At 37.8% G+C, this 19704-nt stretch overlaps 1 protein-coding gene across 1 annotated transcript in view; it reads left to right on the forward strand.

Annotated features, from left to right (window-relative positions):
* Window positions 1–19704, forward strand: part of DCDC2 (doublecortin domain containing 2) — a 155518-nt gene that overhangs the window by 121467 nt on the left and 14347 nt on the right. The window contains exon 8 of the mRNA XM_030881182.2: window positions 13293–13393. Within this exon, the coding sequence (XP_030737042.1) occupies window positions 13293–13393 (101 nt within the window). The remainder of the gene's footprint in view (window positions 1–13292; window positions 13394–19704) is intronic.

Genomic DNA, 19704 nt, shown 5'->3' on the forward strand with positions numbered 1-19704 from the left:
ATAGAAAGAAGCCAGATACACTTCAAGCTGCAGTTAAGTAAACTCAGCCTATCTAAGTGGATGGATAAAGTTATTTTCATGTAATATTCTAAATTGCCAAAGAAAAATATCACTTGTGATATTCTTGTTCCTGTAAAGAGTTTCCATTTGAGTTTATGGGTCAGAATGAAACATATGGAGACAATTAGTGATTAAAAAACTTTCGGGTAATATGGCTGTACTAAGTTAGATACACTCAGAATATTAGCTGTTATTTGATTAGGTTTTCATTCTGCCTAATGATAATATTCTTTAGTTCAGGTGAGTGGTGTGAGGAAGATATTGTGCAAGTTGTTATAAGGATCAGAGGAGGGCTGGCCAGCATCCTTTCATCAGGAAGTGTTATCACATGGGAATCCCTCTTCCTCTCCACCTCCCTACTTGCTAAACTTCACATAGAGTTACCTTTCTGGAAGTGCTTTCTTTCAATTTCATTAAGATGTTGTGATGACAACAATCTGTATCTAAGAAGGGTTTTATTGGAAATTCAATATATTTCACATATGAATATAGTTCACATTAGCATTAGCTAATGAAAATAATTTGTATGTCACTTTCTTACCAATTTTACTTCGAATTACGCCTCTGGTAACTGATGTGACACAAAGACAGCATAATCTTCCTCTTAAACAGATCTATATACTTTTTTCTTCTTAGAATATTATCTTATATACTGAAAGCCGTGAGCTCCTTGTTGCTCACATTTTTTTCTCAGTAATCTACTGGATTTAATGAGCTGCTTTTTAAAATTAATATTTTGTTTTTAATTTAACATTTTTATGAGAAAGTCTCAGTAGTAAATCATAGTAAAATGTTTATAGTCACGCTAAACTTTCCTGCTTACAAAAAGAGCTTCCACTTAATAGATATCTAATATTTCCATAAAGTATTTAAAACTGGGCGTTAACTCTGTTATTTTTCTTTTTATTTATCCTGGTAAGTTCCAATCAGTTTCAAACACTGAACACATTCAAATATGTTTTATAGTATTATTTTAAAAGAACTTTTAATAATTCTGGTGAGAAAGTATCCTTTAAACAAGATCGTTGGGCTTAAATACTGATTATTAGCAATTACCTGAATGTATCATTCATTAATTATTTGGTAACTTTTCTTACTTAACATTAAAATTTTAACATATTTAAAATATTTTAATGTTACTAAACTAACACATTGATGTACTGAAACTAGGAAATGCTTTCATTTCAGCCGTTCTAGTTGCAGAAAGGCTAAAAATGCACAAGCACTAGTTTGCCATTTCTGTACGGGAAACAGATTCTTATTTATTACGAGCTACACACTAATGATATGACTGCCCTACCTCAGCAGCTCTGCTTTCATTTTTTAGGCAATAAAATTCATAAGGGATAAGTGAAAAATAATTGAGGAGCATTTTTATTTTTACTAGAGTGTTTGTTATTGCTTTGCTGTGTAATATACACTAAAATGTCTATTCATGATTCAAAGAAAAAAGATTAGAGCTGAATTGCAGTGTAGTGTGCATCCAAGCATCGAATTTGATCCTCAGTGTAGTAATTGAATGAGAGCAGTATTGTGTATCAAATTTATCCTCGCTCTTTAGTTTGTTAGCAAATGGCTTTTATTACGAAGGTTTTAGGGTAGGGGAGGACTTAAAAAAATCGAATCCCTTTTCTTCTTTCTGGCAGATGTGGGTATCTGGAGTGGTGTTTTTTTGTACATTGTAGGGGAGGGAGAGAGAGAGAGAGAGGTAATAACATTTAGAGACGGAAAACAGGAGGCAGAGGACTTGCAGGAGGTTTTTGGACCACTGCCTTCACAGCAGGAGGAACAGGGGGTGTCTCAGCTGCCTGCCCTCACCCAGCAAGTACCTGAAGGAGTCAGAAAGGGGATTTGCAGGGGCTACTGCCCCAGTATTCTTTCTAGACCATAGTTTTTGGACACATGGTGTATTAGTTGCCTATTGCTGCTGTAACAAATTACCACGAACATGGTGCCTTAAAACAGCACATGCTTATTATCTTAGTATTCTGGAGGTCAGAATTCCAAAAGGGTCCTCACTGGGCTGTAATCACAGTGTTGGTGAGGCTTTATTCCTTCTAGAATCTCTAAGAGGAAAGTTTCAATTCTTATCTTTTTCCAGTTTTTAGAGGTTGTCTGCAATTCCCTCGTTTATGGCCCCCTTCCATCTTCAAAGCCAGCAATGGTCAGTCAACTCCTTCTCACATCACATCACCCTGACACTGGTTCCCCTACCCCTCTCTTTCACTTACAGGGACCTTTGTGGCTGCATTGGGTCCACCTGCATAATCCAGGATAATCTCCCCATCTGAAGGTCAGCTGATTAGCAATTCCATCTGCTACCTTAATTCACCTCTGCCATGCGATGTAATATATTCAGTTTCTGAGGATTAGGATGGAGACATGGTGGGGGGGGCGGGTATTATCTCACCACACATAGCCTAATTTATTGATCCCTGTGTAGGTGTACTCCAGTCTTCTTTCTCTTCACCCCTCTTTATCCTCCTCCTCAAAATGCTGTACTGCCGGGCTTCCCTGGTGGCGCAGTGGTTGGGAGTCCGCCTGCTGATGCGGGGGACATGGGTTCGTTCCCCGGTCCGGGAAGATCCCACGTGTCGCGGAGCGGCTGGGCCCGTGAGCCATGGCCGCTGAGCCTGCGCATCCGGAGCCTGTGCTCCGCAGCGGGAGGGGCCGCGGCAGTGAGAGGGCCACGTACCGGAAAAAAAAAAAAGCTGTACAGCCAAGTGTGGCCAGATTGGGGCAACACAGAGAATTAGTGGACTGGGCTAGAGGCTTTTAAATTGTACTCTCCTTACATTCTATCTCAATGCAGCAAATATTTTTGAGTGCCTGCTGTTTATTCTTTCAACAAACACCTTTTGAACACCTGTGTGCTGAGCTCTATTACATGCTAGCTACAGAGCAGTGAACAATATGGGTGTGGTACCTGCTCTCTTGGAGCCTGCACTTTGGTGGAGACTGACAAACACTAAAACACCAAATAAACAAGAAAAATATCAGGTAGTAATAAGTGCTAGTGAGAGAGAATTAAAACAGAGCAATGTGAATGACTGGGTGACTCCTTGAACTGGAGGAGGGTTTCCTGAGATCTGAATGAGAAAGAGCAGCTTACCTTGGGAAAAGGGAGGAAAGAACATTCCAGGTAGAAGGTGTAAAAAGGGCAAAGCCATAAGGTAGCAATGGGTTTTCTGCTGGAGAAACAAAATGTACCTGGAGTTTAATGGCAAAGGGAAATTGGTATGAAATGTGGTCTAAGAGGGAGTTCAGGACCAGAACACATTTCTGTAAGCCATGGTAAGGAACTTGGATTCTATGTATGTTGGAAAGTGTCAGAGTTTCCAGGTAATTTTTATAACCTATTAATATTACTTGGCTTTTGTGTGGTGAATGATTCAGAGGAAAGCAAGAGTAGAAGAAGAGGAGCACTAATTTGTAAGCTGTTGTAATAGCCCATCCAACAGATAGTGGTGATTAAACCAAGCTAATAGTGGAGCTGGAAATAATATTCACATATTCGGGATATATTTAAAAGGAGATTGAATTGACAGGCCAAGAATGGAATGGATATAGGGAGTGAGAACAAGATGGAAATAAGGATAATTTCCAGATTTGGGGGTTGGGTGGAGGTACCATGTCATGGGATGAGGAATATAGAGGATGAATAGTTTACAGTGGGGACCTGGAGTTCTCTTATGACCATGTTAAGTTTGAGATGCCCATTAGACATCCAAGGCAAGTTGTCAAGTTAGGCAATAGGTTATATGAGCTTGGGGACCTATGAAGAGGCTGGTATATTGAATAGATTAGAGAGTCGTTGACATATTAATGGTATTCAAGCCATCATCAGGATGAGATTATCTAAGAAGCGTGTGTAAATAGAGAAGTAGACTCACGATATAGCTCTGGGGGTACTGCAACACTTAGAAGTTGAACAGAGAAGGATAGGTTGACCAAGAAGACTGAAGAGAAGTATCTGTTGATTCTGCTGAAACCAGAGTGAAATGGAGAAATAGACAGACAGACAAATAGATAGGTAGACAGAAAGAGAGAGAGAAAGATCGCTTATATTAAAAGCTGCTAAGAGATCAAGTAAGATGAGAACATAAAGGTGACCATTATGGTCACTGATTTTGACAAGAGCAGTCTTTATGAGATGCTGCTACAGAGGTTGGACTAGGTGTGGGGCTAAGTACGTGGGTAAGGGATGGAGGCAGTGATTTTAGACAGCTTACCATGAGGTGTTCAGCTAGGGTGGGGCATTTTGAGATGAGAAATCATTGCATTATCACTTTTTTTCCAAAAACCTACTTTTTCCTACCTATAGAAGAAAAGTTTATTTTTCTATGATGTACAGGCATTCCATTATTACATTTACAATGTACAATTAAATTTAGAGGAAGCAAAATTGCTAAGACTCAAACAAGAAATAATTTCATGAGCAGTTGAAAATTATGTTAAAGCTTATTATAAGGGGATTAGAAGAAATCTTGAATGTGTGCCAGACGATTATTGGCACACCAAAATTTCACAGATGGACGGTATATGGCAAAAAGGAACACTTACCTGTTGACATTGGGATCGAGTAAGACTAAACTTCTGTTTTTATGAAAATCCTGAGGGACGCTAAAACTAATCATGTGTCCCATTAGAGGCTAAACCCCCTACCCTAGCTGGCAACTACCCTTAGTGAGTTGTGGTTAGGACGTCTGAGCTATTTATAGCAATAACTATACAACGATTGCGCATAACGATTGCTGTTATGATCTAAATTTACTGTGCCAGTTTAAACGAGCAGTCGTAATAAAGGGAAAATGTAAGGTTTTGAAGTGCTTGCATAATATTTCCCTCGATGAAAAACTGAATATTTTTGTAAAAACTTAAATTTCTTGTGTAATCTATCCTTGCAAGAAGGTGTTTTAAGTTTTTAATGTTGCATCTTTACCTTCTTCCATGGAGTGTGACTTTAGTTGCTTTTTTGTGTGTGATTTTCTTTTTTTAAATTAATTTTTAGTGGAGTATAGTTGATTTACATTGTTGTGTTAGTTTCAGGTGTACAGCAAAGTGAATCAGTTATACATATACATATACCCACTCTTTTTTAGATTCTTTTCCCATATAGCGCATTACAGAGTATTGAAGAGTTCCCTGTGCTCTACAGCAGGTTCTTATTAGTTACCTGTTTTATATTTAGTAGTGTGTATATGTCAATCCCAATCTACCAATTTATCCGCCCCCTCCTCTTTTTAGTTGCTTTTTACTGTGGCACTGACAGAAGGGGAACATATTGTATCGTTCAAATTCTTTACCATTTGTATTTTGGCCTTGCTGGCAATCCTTTGGTGTTAATTTCCTGGTTTTCAGTCCTGCTTTTGAACTTTCATCTTGAGCGTTCACATAACTTTGAACACTCATCATGAATGTTCATCATATTTTTGAACATTCACATTGGCTCACTGATCTTGGCCCTGGATGAAGTACAGTAGTTCCCCCTTACCTGTGGTTTTGCTTTCTGCAGTCAACTGTGGTTTGAAAATAATAAATGGAAAATTCCAGAAACAACAGTTCATAAGTTTTATTTTACTTCTTCAATTTATACATTTTTAGTTTTGTGTTTTACATCTTTATTGGAGTATAATTGCTACACAATGGTGTGTTAGAGGGTGCAAGAGGGTTCCCTTTTCTCCACACCCTCTCCAGCATTTATTGTTTATAGACTTTATGATGATGGCCATTCTGACCGGTGTGAGGTGATACCTCACTGTAGTTTTGATTTGCATTTCTCTAATGATTAGTGATGTTGAGCATCCTTTCATGTGTTTATTGGCAATTTGTATATCTTCTTTGGAGAACTGTCTATTTAGGTCTTTTGCCCATTTTTGGATTGGGTTGTTTGTTTTTTTCATATTGAGCTGCATGAGCTGCTGTATGTTTTGGAGATTATTCCTTTGTCAGTTGCTTTGTTTGCAAATATTTTCTCCTATTCTGAGAGTTGTCTTTTCGTCTTGTTTATGGTTTCCTTTGCTGTGCAAAAGCTTTTAAGTTTCATTAGGTCCCATTTGTTTATTTTTGTGTTTATTTCCATTTCTCTAGGAGGTGGGTCAAAAAGGATCTTGCTGTGATTTATGTCATAGAGTGTTCTGCCTCTCTTTTCCTCTAAGAGTTTTATAGTGTCTGGGCTTACATTTAGGTCTTTAATCCATTTTGAGTTTATTTTTGTGTATGGTGTTAGGGAGTGTTCTATTTTCATTCTTTTACACGTAGCTGTCCAGTTTTCCCAGCACCACTTATTGAAGAGGCTGTCTTTTCTCCATGGTATATTCTTGCCTCCTTTATCAAAAATAAGGTGACCATATGTGTGTGTCTCTGGGCTTTCTATCCTGTTCCATTGATCTATATTTCTGTTTTTGTGCCAGGACCATACTGTCTTGATTACTGTAGCTTTGTAGTATAGCTTGAAGTCAGGGAGCTTGGATCCTCCAGTTCCGTATTTCTTTCTCAAGATTGCTTAGGCTATTCGGGGTCTTTCGTGTTTCCATACAAATTGTGAAATTTTTTGTTCTAGTTCTGTGAAAAATGCCATTGGTAGTTTGTTAGGGATTGCACTGAATCTGTAGATTGCTTTGGGTAGTATAATTACTTTCACATTGGTGATTCTTCCAATCCAAGAACATGCTATATCTCTCCATCTGTTTGTATCATCTTTAATTTCTTTCATCAGTGTCTTATAGTTTTCTGTATACAGGTCTTTTGTCTCCTTAGATAGGTTTATTCCTAGGTATTTTATTCTTTTTGTTGCAATGGTAAATGAGAGTGTTTCCTTAATTTCTCTTTCAGATTTTTCATCATTAGCATGTAGGAATGCAAGAGATTTCTGTGCATTAATTTTGTATCCTGCTACTTTACCAAATTTATTGATTAGTTCTAGTAGTTTTCTGGTACCATCTTTAGGATTCTCTATGTAAAGTATCATGTCATCTGCAAACAGTGACAGCTTTACTTCTTCACTTCCAATTTGGATTCCTTTTATTTCTTTTTCTTCTCTGATTACCGTGGCTAAAACTTCCAAAACTATATTGAATAATAGTGGTGAGAGTGGGCACCCTTTTCTTGTTCCTGATGTTAGAGGAAGTGGTTTCAGTTTTTCACCATTGGGAACGATGTTGGCTGTGGGTTTGTCATACATGGCCTTTATTATGTTGACATGTTTTAAATTTCAGGCTGTTCTGAGAAGCGCCGTGAAATCTTGTGCTCTCCCACCTCTTCCCATCTGAGAGGTGAAGCATCCCTTTGTCTGGTGTGGCCCGCTCTTTAGATACTTCAGTCTAAAGACTCTCTTGGTTATTAGATCGACTGTAGAGGTATTGCAGTGCTTGTGTTCGAAGTAACCCTTATTTTACTTAATAATGGCCCCAAAGTGCAAGAGTAGTGATGCTGGCAATTCGGATATTCTCTTACTGTGCCTAATTTAGAAATTAAAGTTTATCGTAGTATGTTCATATAGGAAAAAAGATAGTATTTTCAGTGGAAATAATAAGTCAATAGTCAATCTAAGCAAGAAATGGAGAATTTTATTTGAGCCAATCTGTGGATTATAACCTGGAAGACAGTCTCTGAGAGCTCTGAGAACTGTTTGAAGAGGTAAAGGGGGGAGGCCAGTACATATATATGATTTTGACAAAGGGATATATGCAATCAAGCGCTCAGCTTTTTTTTTTAATTTAATTTAATTTACTTTTTTATACAGTAGGCTCTTTTTAGTCATCAATTTTATACACATCAGTGTATACATGTCAATCCCAATCACCCAATTCAAGCGCTCATCTTGACAGAAGGTTATTGCTAGCTAGTTGTGAGGAACAGACATCTTAGTTAATGGTTTTAGTGCTTTTCTAAGTATGGGATGATGCAAGAATCCAGGTTCATTGTCCATTAATTACAGCATGGTACCACCAATTTATTATGTGTTCAGATAACATTTAATGATGTGGGAAATGCTCATGATATGATTTCAAAGTTTAAAAATCTCTTGAAATTATATATACATTAGTATCTCAGTTTTATGAGTGTGTGAGAGAGCGAGAGAGAAACTCTGGATCAGGAGATTAGGACCTTTATTTTCTTCATCTTCCAAGTTTTCTAAAATGCATACATGTGTCTTAAATAATCTATAATCAGAAAATGCTATTTAAAAATATTTCCCCTGGAAATTCATATTCCCCTATTTTAAATTTTATGTAACATTTTTAAGAAAAATTCAAGTCCTTTTTCGTATCACAAAGTAACTTTCTTGCTTTTCTTTTTTCCATCACTGTTTATTTCTGTGAATTCCTTTCCAACCTTACTTTCTTGCTCTGTGCTGCTGAAGGAGGTGGCTTACACATCTCCATTTAGTGGTGAACAAATCCTACACCATGGCTCAACCAAACACTTTTATCTTCGTATTTTCTCTTTTTGTCACCATACTCAATGTTGAGCTTTGTTGATTTGTCTCCTTGCTGTTTATATCATTATGGTTGCCATTTTCCATCTCAGTGCCCTTTCCATTTTATTTGTTATTATTGATCTCATTCTTCTTTTCTTGTGAAATGTTTATCCTAAAACACATCTGCAAGCCATTCAGAGCTCTGCTTGGATACAGTTAAACATTTCATTGAATGTGAGCATTAACAATATATTTCTCTGGTATCTGTAGGTTTCTCTTTGTGGTTCCCTTGAAAGCAGGTGCCATACTTGGATGAAAAAACGTTGTCCAAAAAAGTCATGGACATAGCTCATAGTCTACTGAGACCAGCATCTATCTCAGACGGTTGACTCCAGGGACACTTTGTGGATGAGTATGATTGTTGTCTTCTAAGGTATTTCAGAAGGTGGAAATGAATGTCAGACACACCTTAACTTTCCTTTTTAAACCATTTTGGAGAGAACATTTGATAAAATGTGCAACCCTATTTGAAATTAGTTTATTCTGCCTCTATACATTCTCAGAATTATGGACTCCACATGTCCATAATAAATGAATATTTATATTCATTCATTCCATGAATAAAGTGGAATTTATTTTTCTATCATTTAATTAATGTTTTCTACCATCAATGTAATGTTTATTATTTCCTTGAGTTCTGTGTTCCAGAATTTGATGGAGAGACAAACATCAGCTTGCCCTATCCTGTTGACTCCAATTTTATAGACTTGGATTACTCCCTTTCACTTCTTTTAGGACAGAATAATTGTAAGCTATTTTCCTTGCCCTTTGAAGTGTCCTTCCCTGTACTTTTCTTAGCTCAAGGATTGCTTTGTTGAGCTTGTGACCATAACTTTGCATTTACTCCAGGCCAAATACATGAGAACATCATCACATATTGTTTTGTTTTCTATATTCTTTTTTCTGATATTGCTGAACTGCAGTTTCGTTTGCCTCCATGCTCTGAGTTATAAGATGCTATGGAGTTAGGACAGAATCATTAGACCTGCTAGGTGAGCTGTGTCCCTGGGGAGATGGGTTGCAGAGATAACCCAAAATAGCTGCTGCCTATGCAGAAATCATCATTTTGGTGATGATTGTTTAGTGATTCCTGTATATATATATATATATATATATATATATATTCAATTAATATATACACAGGATGATTTAACTGAGAAAACTCTAGTGAATGAAAAATTACCTTGGATTGCTTATGCACACATGAGCTGGTGGAAGGAAAGGATTATTAGGTGACAAGGTTGTTGGCTGAGAGTAAAAACCAGTCTGGGATTAAATTATTGCTGCAGGTAATCCTCAAAATGACAGATGAATGGATAAAGAAGGTGTGGTATATATACACGATGGAATGTTAGCCATAAAAAAGAATAATGCCAGTTGCAGCAACATGGATGGACCTAGAGATTATCATATTAAGTGAAGTAAGTTAGAGAAAGACAAATATCATATGATATCATTTATATGTGGAATCTAAAGTATGACACATCTTTAGAAACACATCTAAAGTATGACACATCTTTAGAAACACATCTTTCTGTTTCGTAAATTCGTTATTTACGAAACAGAAAGACTCACAGACATAGAAAACAAACTTATGGTTACCAAAGGGGGTAGTGGCAGGAGGGGGCGGGGAGATAAATTAGGAGTTTGGGATTAACATATACACACTACTATATATAAAATAGTTAAATAATAAGGACCTACTGTATAGCATAGGGAACTATATTCAATATCTTGTAATAGCCTATAATAGAAAAGAATATGAAAAATAGTATATATGTATAACTGAACCACTTTGCTGTACGCTTGAAACTAACACAACATTGTAAATTATACTTCAATAAGAAATGGAATTAATCCATGTAAATTAATCTAACATGTCTAATCAGCTTTGGGGATAGCTCTGTTGTTCCTGGTTTTTGAAAAGGAAAGTAGAGAAGTAATTAAAAAGTAATTAAAAGGGAAAATTGTTTCTCTAGGAGAAACAAAAAGGGCTTGAGTTTGGTTATATTTCCTCTCTCTCTTCCTTCCTTCCTTTTTCACTTGGCTGTACCTTCTAAGCTTCCACTAGGGCTCTGCCGTAGCCCTTATGCCTCTTACCTCAGGGCACCTTAGTGGTGTGTATGTATTTCTGTCTACTCATTGGTCTGTAAGCAACTGGAAAAAGTCTACATCTCATTTATATCCTAGGAGGTCACATCGGCTCATATTGTGCCTTACATATAATTGATCCTCAGTGAAGGTAAAGACATATTTTATGCTTAATTAAGAGTGACTTCATAACTTTAACAATATGAAGTATTATCATGTGAAATGTGTTAACTATTTGTGCTCTGGGAAACAAGCTTCCATTTGAGAAATAGAAGGGGTTTTAAGACAAAAGATAAAAACATTTTCTAGACTGTAAGGGTAATCAAATACTGGAATAGATGATCAGACAAGGAGGTGAAATCTCCATCCCCAGGGATTTTAAATGATTGGGCAGAGAAAACATCCATGCGAATGACTGAAGCATTAGACCTGTCTTGAGGCAAATAGATGGACAGAATGACAAATGGTCCTGTGATTCTTTGATTACTTGGCCTGGAGAAGAGAAGACGGAGGGAAGACATTAAAACTACTTCAAATATGGAAAACAGCTCTTATTGCTTCCTGTGGGAGAACAAGTCGAAGGAGCTTAACCTAAAGTCTTAGAAATTTGGGTTACATTTTATCGTTAAGGGTTTTAAGACATAGGCTGTGAAAATACTGTGGACACCTTCAGAGTAAAAGATTGATTTGTGTGAGATGTGGAGTCAGCTCTATGATCCTGGTACAGTAAAAAGTATTTTTTTATATTACTCTGAATAGAGAGAATTATTCCAATACATTATTTCAGTGTATAACATTCTTTTGGGAAAGGCAAACTTCTAAAAGGAGTATTTTCAAGCATCAAGCATCATCACTGTTTCAGGGCTAGGAGGAGAGAGCAGAGGTAGTAGGTAGGAAATCCTTCCCATCTAAGTACTTGTACAAGGCTGTGTTATTTTTTATTTTTATTTTTTCCCAACACTGGATTATTTTTTTAATCCAATTCTCTTTTATTTATTTATTTTTAATTTTAAAATTTTTTTAACATCTTTATTAGAGTATAATTGCTTTACAATGGTGTGTCAGTTTCTGCTTTATAGCAAAGTGAATCACTTATACATATACATATGTCCCCATATCTCTTCCCTCTTGCATCTCCCTCCCTCCCACCGTCCCTATCCCACCCCTCTAGGTGGTCACAAAGCACCGAGCTGATCTCCCTGTGCTATGCGGCTGCTTCCCACTAGCTATCTATTTTACGTTTGGTAGTGTATATATGTCCATGCCACTCTCTCACTTTGTCCCAGCTTACCCTTCCCCCTCCCCATATCCTCAAGTCCATTCTCTAGTAGGTCTGCATCTTTATTCCCATCTTGCCCCTAGGTTCTTCTGACCATTTTCTTTTAGATTCCATATATATGTGTTAGCATACGGTATTTGTTTTTCTCTTTCTGACTTACTTCACTATGTATGACAGTCTCTAGGTCCATCCACCTCACTAAAAATAACTCAGTTTCGTTCCTTTTTATGGCTGAGTAATTCCGTTGTATATATGTGCCACATCTTCTTTATCCATTCATCTGTCGATGGACACTTAGGTTGCTTCCATGCCCTGGCTATTGTAAATAGAGCTGCAATGAACATTGTGGTACATAACTCTTTTTGAATTATGGTTTTCTCAGCGTATATGCCCAGTAGTGGGATTGCCGGGTCGTATGGTAGTTCTATTTTTAGTTTTTAAGGAACCTCCATACTGTTCTCCATAGTGGCTGTATCAATTTACATTCCCACCAACAGTGCAAGAGGGTTCCGTTTTCTCCACACCCTCTCCAGCATTTATTGTTTGTAGACTTTTTGATGATGGCCATTCTGACCGGTGTGAGATGATATCTCATTGTAGTTTTGATTTGCATTTCTCTGATGATTAGTGATGTTGAGCATTCTTTCATGTGTTTGTTGGCAATCTGTATATCTTCTTTGGAGAAATGTCTATTTAGATCTTCTGCGCATTTTTGGGTTGGGTTGTTTTTTTTCTTGATATTGAGCTGCATGAGTTGCTTGTATGTTTTGGAGATTAATCCTTTGTCAGTTGCTTCATTTGCAAATATTTTCTCCCATTCTGAGGGTTGTCTTTTCGTCTTGTTTATGGTTACCATTGCTGTGCAAAAACTTTTAAGTTTCGTTAGGTCCCATTTGTTTATTTTTGTTTTTATTTCCATTTCTCTAGGAGGTGGGTCAAAAAGGATCCTGCTGTGATTTATTTCATAGAGTGTTCTGCCTCTCTTTTCCTCTAAGAGTTTGATGGTGTCTGGCCTTACATTTAGGTCTTTAATCCATTTTGAGTTTATTTTTGTGTATGGTGTTAGGGAGTGTTCGGATTTCATTCTTTTACATGTAGCTGTCCAGTTTTCCCAAGCACTGTGTTATTAAATCAGTAGCCAGGGGGTGAGGAGAGGCTGGAAAATAGCCCTGCTCTTCTGGGTCAGCCTTGTTTTGGTCACTGAACCTTTTCCCAATGAAAATATAGAAGAAATGGGGGCTACAAAAATCTTGTCAATACAAGGGGAATCAGAATACCCACAAAAAATAATCTTCATTAGGGATTTGACTGTAATTTCAACATTCAGCCACACGATGTCACAATTGGATTTTGATTCTCACTGTGTATTTGTCTCAATAGATGAAGGCGTTTTCAAAGCTGGAGAGGAAAGATCAGAAACGCGGGGGGCTGCAGAAGTCCAAGAAGATGAAGATACTCAAGTTGAGATTCCACTTGACCAGGTAGTCTCCATGCCTTAAAAATATGTGTAAACCAAATACTATTTTTCTTTCAAGTTTTGTGTTACCTGCCCTGTGCTGTTCTTATGCAGATGCGAGTTAAACGCTCTCAGGTGCTAGCTATGTGGCTGAACGACCTTAAAAATAAAACAAAACACCTTCAGTCCTTCCTCATATTCCCACAAAGAGGAGCCATTTGGACAGAGTCTTTATTGTTACAGACAATGGTATATCTTTAATAAACAGCATTGAAGAACGAGGTGGGTTGGAGTTAGGTATGAGAAACAGAGGGCGAAAGTTTGATACAAAAAAGAGTATTGGCTTGGGCGTTTTTAATCTAGAAAAAAGTCCTCCATTTAGAAAAGCAGTTTAAAAGTGCCGTTATTTTCTCTCCTTTAGGGTCCTTGAAATGGCGATGGTTGGAATTTGTTTTTTGTAAAGGAATTGCTTATATAAATGCAGCTCAAATATTTGCTAAGTGTGTATTGATTTTCTTTTTAAGCCAATGGGACACTGTACTTTTAGGAGTGTGTGTGTGTACACACATGTGCTTATAGAAGGAACTAAGTAGTGTTCATTCTGGCTAAATGATACAAGAAATAAAAGTTGTTTAGGCTTTTTAATAGAATTCAATCAAGTTTCTTACAATTCTAAGTGGAGGATTGGAATTTAGGTGAGGAGGGGGAATTCATAATCCCAGGCTCAAGGGAATACAAAGTCACCAGGAATTGCCACTTTTTTCCTGACTATTATGTGATATTTCCTTTTCAAAGAGCAAACCTCACAATCCAGCAAATTCCATAGTTGATGTTCTCAGCTGTATTTGTCTTAACATTGCAGCAGTGAAATTGCTGCCTGATTATTCCACCGGCATTTTCTGTAAAAGCATCACCTTCCTGATGAAAAGCTTAATGTGTTAAAAATCACACAGATTTCAAAAATCCAAGTTATTATCCAGGATTAGCTGCAACTAACAATTTTTCATAAGCTCCAGTTATAGGTATTTCTTTTTCCCCCTGAGGGAAATTGGAATTTTAAGTCTTCGGTGAAGCTATAATTAAATATTATATTTTAAGACAAAGAAGAGAAATCATCACGTATGTACAACACCTAATAGCAGCAGAAACCAAGACTAATTTATATTCCAAAGTCAAAAATACCAAATATCAAGAGAAAGTCATAGCATTATTACCAAAAAGGAGATCTCTTTGTTAATCACTTAGTTTTGAAATCTGTGATCGGTATTTCTTTACTTGTGAGTTTCATGATCACCAGGAAGGGGAGGGCACGAGACGAGTTGATCCCTGATGATACTTGAACAGCCATCCAAAGTGTCTGCAGAGCTTGATTTCTTATTTGACACAAGAGTGCTAGCTTATTAAAATACAAGTATGCAGGAGAGACAGATTAAACAGATTGGTAGCGCTTCCCTGGTGGCGCAGTAGTTGAGGGTCCGCCTGCCGTTGCAGGGGACGCGGGTTCGTGCCCTGGTCCAGGAGGATCCCACATGCCGCGGAGCGGCTGGGCCCGTGAGCCGTGGCCGCTGAGCCTGCACGTCCAGAGCCTATGCTCCGCAACGGGAGAGGCCACAACAGTGAGAGGCCCGTGTACCGGAAAAAAACAAAAACAAACAAACAAAAAAACAGATTGGTGAAAGCTGGGCAATATCAACAAATTGAGGTCAGTTTGAAGAAAAGAAAACCAGGTAACAAAAGGTCAGAATTGCTTTCTTCTTTGACCCTATTAGTAATAGAGTTAGGATTGTTTAGCTCATGGGGTTGGCATGACATGCTTATGAAGTCAGGTCTTAGAGTCATTCTCTCTGTGGCCTGGTGGTCTTTTGCTCCATATCCTAAGCAGCTATGTTATAAATATTGTGAAAAACCAAGTGAGAGTGTGGAAAAATTAGTGTAAAGCTCCATTATAGTAAGAACCACTCTGAGGACCTGTAATAGTAGCAATAGCTACTCTTTATTCAGTACCTACTGAGTGCCAGGCACTGTACTAGGCACTTTCTCATATAATTGTTATGACAACCCTGTGAGATAGGTCTTATCACCTTCACTTTATGTATGGAAATAAAGTAAGCTCCTATGGGTGGAATTACATGTCCAGGTTTGTACTGTTAAGTAGAGGAATGGGGATTTGAATGCAGGTGTGTCTAACTTCAAAGCACAGGAGTGATCTGGGGAAGAGTATTAAATGCACTCCTCCCCCACAAAAGCCAATTATTAACCCAAGGAGGGGAAAAATTCCTGCATGAGAAAAGAATTATTATATACTGCTTGGCTCAGCTGTAAATGATACATACATTTCCTTTCGGGCCATACCTACTTAACTTCTTTGAACTTGTTTCCTATCATCTAAATGGTTCTTGTTGTAACTTTAGTCAAAGTACCACGAAGAAGGGTGTGTGTGCGTGTAGTATCATGTGCAAATTGGCCAAGTACTTTATCTATGCCTGAAAAGCAGATCAAGTTTCAGAAGTAAATATTAAGGCCTCTGTTGAGAGGCAGTTCTCCATGGATCTCTTGTGTTTTGCATGTTTTGTGAGTAGAGACACAGATTGCCTTTGTTCTGGACTGTTTTTTCCAGGATGTTTGTGTAGTGAACAGCCTCAAAAGACAGAGATCGTGACTTCCTCTGGAGCAGTCATTCTCAGCTGGAGGTGATTTGCCTCCAAGGGGCTATTTGGCAATTTCTGGAGACATTTTTGATCATTACAAGTGAGGGAGTGCTACTGACATCTAGTGGGTAGTGACCAGGGAATCTGCTAAATATCTTGTAAAGCACACGACTGTCCTCACAGCAAAAAATTATCCAGTGCAAAATGTCAGTAGTGCTGAGACTGAGAAATCCTGGTGTGGAGCAAAGGCTAGGTTTGTTGATGGTCCAGTATAATAAAGATAATGTCTCCCTAGAGTGCAAGTCAGGCACGTTTACTATCCATTATAAAAGATGTGCCATTGAATTGTATACTTAAAACTAGTTAAAATGGTAAAATTTTTTGCTGTGTTTATTTTATCACAACGAAAATATTTGGAGAAAAAAGATATGGGTTCTCTAAGCATGGGGTCCTTCCCCTGTAATGTAAGCCACCATGTGTATCACCCCCTTCTCATTGCCCTGTGGAAATGGGGCCTCAGGGAGTGGGTGCAAATGCTGATCCTCTGGCTACTGCTATTGCTGTGAGCAGTAAAGTCCTTTGTCTCTGACCCAGTAGTCTCTTGTCTTCTGCCAGCACCCATGAAGAGATGGCAGGCTAATGTGTTAGCTTGTTAAGTATGGAAAAATTTCAGATCTTCCATAGTCTTTCATAGCCTCTACTGATCCCACCTGGCATTGTGTTTATGTGTTTAAGTGTGTGTAATGGGGCACTGTGGACTAATTTCAGCTAAAAACATGTTTGAGCTCTGTCCCAAGGTCTAGACTCTTAATTTTTTAGAGACAAATGAATGATCCTGGATCTAATACTACGTCCAAACCCATGGGAAACTGAAGAGTGTCACATTCTTTTATAGGTTTGGGGAGGCCAGAACAAATACCTTTTCTCAGGGGAGAGTTTAGGTCTCATAAGAATAAAGTACTCCTTTAAAAATTAATTGTTTTGCATGCACATTCTAAATCAATCTGGTTTCCCGTAAGCAGTGAAGCAAGTGCCTGATTAACTAATATCTGTGGCTATACCTGGCACCAATGACTTATGTGTCATTGCGTTCCATTTATAAACTGATGCTTTTCCAAGCTAAGGAGGCAAGAAATGAGACCGTTCCATTATAGTTAAGTAAACTGCCTCTAGTAAGTAAAGATCAGGCAGGAGAAGCCACCATCTCAAAGACACAGGCAAATACATACCTATAAAATAGGCAAAGAAGCAATTATATTTTGGATTTTGTTCCATTTGAGAGAAGAGAGCAGAAGATGTGGATTGTAACTTCAGCGTGGTTTTGGATTGTTTTATAGCTTTTTCCATCCACTTGTAGTTGATTTTGAGTAGTAATAAAATGAGAATTGCAAGATGTTTTTATGCTAAGTAGTTTCATTAAATAGCATTTAAACCAGCGTCATGAACACAGGAGCAGTGAAAGCTTTCTTTTTTGTTTTAAATTGGAGGTTGTGGTATATATTATTTTCTTATTTGTTGATTGATTTAAAACGTAATAAATCCTTAATAACAAAGTTACACATGTACTCTTTTTAAAAGTCAACCAATCCAAGAAAAATTATGACAAAAATTGCAACCACTTGCCCCAGCTTTCCCCGCCTGGATTCTTCCTGCTCTATAGACCTAACCGATTTGAGCTATTAGCTGTTTCTCATGGAATAGAGAAATATTCTTGTGTAATATTTTTTCCTCCTCCCTATTTTAGTAATTGCCTATGTTTTTTTCATTTGCTTAGTTTTCTAAGTTTTCATTTGATTAGTTTTCTATTCTCTGTAGTCATTACCAAGCCATCTCCAAACTCTGCCAGAACTGTTGATCTCCTCTTGATGTACTCAGATGTACACAGTGATAATAAATCTCAATTTGATCTTTTTCTCAAGGCTTTCGATCATCTGCCTCAGGCTGGTTGGTTGTTCTTTGGATCTACTTTTCAGAGTCATCCTGGTATTTTTCTTCACCATTATTTTGGGAATTTTTTTGCTTCTCCCGTGGATGGATTCCCTATTTCCTGGTTTCTACATCTTCCTCTTTCTTGGTTATACATTCGTTGTTTTTGTGGAGCTCACCTCTAGCAGCTGCCTCGGAAAAGCTTCATGGGAGGAACTTTTATTTTTTGAGACTCTGCATGTCTGAAAATGTCTTTTTTTTTTCTCTAGCAAACTTGACTGTAAGCATGACTAGATATAAAATTCTAGGTTAGATATAATTTCTCTCAGAATTCTGAATGTGTTGCTCAGTTGGCCTTCCCATCCAGATTTGCAGTTGGGAAGTTTGATGTCATTCTGTTTCCTGATCCTTTGTAAATAATCCTTTTTCTCTCTCTGGAAGCTGTTAGGCTTTTTCCTTTGTTCCTGGTGTTCTGAAAATTTCCAGTTATGTGCCTTGGTGCAGGTCATTTTATTTATTCGACTGGGTACTCATGGGCTTTTTGTGTTTTTTTTAAGATTTATTTATTTATTATTTATTTATTTAATTTATTTTTGGCTGTGTCAGGTCTTAGTTGCAGCCGTGGGATCTTCGTTGAGGCATGTGGGATCTTTTGTTGCAGCGCGTGGGCTTCTCTCTAGTTGTGGTATGCGGGTTTTCTCTTCTCTAGTTGTGGTGCACAGGCTCCAGGACACACGGGCTCTGTAGTTTGTGGCACGTGGCCTCTCTAAGTTGAGGCACGAGCTCAGTAGTTGTGGCTTGTGGGCTTAGTTGCCCTGCAGCATGTGGGATCTTAGTTCCCTGACGAGGAATCGAACCCACGTCCCCTGCATTGTAAGGCAGATTCTTTACCACTGGACTACCAGGGAAGTCCCTCAATGGGCTTTTTTATTCTGAAAATGTTTGTTTTTCAGTTCTGGAAAAAATTGTTGAATTATGTCTTCGATAATTTTCTTCTATTTCTTTACTTTCCTCTGGAGCTGCAAGTATTCAGATATAGGACCTCCTAGATTGATCCTCTACTTATCTCTCCTACTTTCCACCTCTATGGATTTTTTTCTATTTTCTCAACTTAAAAAAAAAAAAATCAACAAGCTTCAGGGTTTATTTTCCATCTATTGATTTTTTTCTAGCCATTGTGGTTTTAATTTTTAAGAGCTCTTTCATATTCTCTGAATGTTCCTTTTTATAGCATCCTATTCTTATTTTATGTATGTGGTCTCTTCCCTTATTTCTCCAAGGATTAACCTATTATTTTAAACTTTCTTTTCCAGAACTATGTTTGTTTCTTCTGTTTCTTTTTTCTTTCTATCTTTCTATCTCCATGATCTCTGTCTCCACGTTAGAGGCTCTCCTTGGTTGTCTGGTTAGATTTTTTTTTAATTGCAATATATTTGACATGTAACATTGTATGAATTTAAGGTGTATGTCTGGTTAGATTTTAGAGGGAAGCATTAAGGAAACTCTGTGTGCACAGGCAGAGCTCATCAGGCTGGGGATGTTTCAGTGTAGAGTGATTCGTTTTGCCATTTCATTGGCGTACGTCCAATTTTCAGTATCTGTGTAGTTCCTTTGGGTTGGTCTATTTCTTTTGAGTGGAGTCTTTCAACCTCTTGCCTTAATGGTGTAAGCCTGGCTGTGAGCACTTTGGGATCTGACTGTGGGAAGGTGGCTTGGGGACCTTAAGTAAAAGACTTGAAGTAGAGAGATGTATCCTTCTGGG

Source organism: Globicephala melas, chromosome 11 (genome assembly GCF_963455315.2).
Source record: "Globicephala melas chromosome 11, mGloMel1.2, whole genome shotgun sequence".
Classification (NCBI taxonomy): Eukaryota; Metazoa; Chordata; class Mammalia; order Artiodactyla; family Delphinidae; genus Globicephala; species Globicephala melas.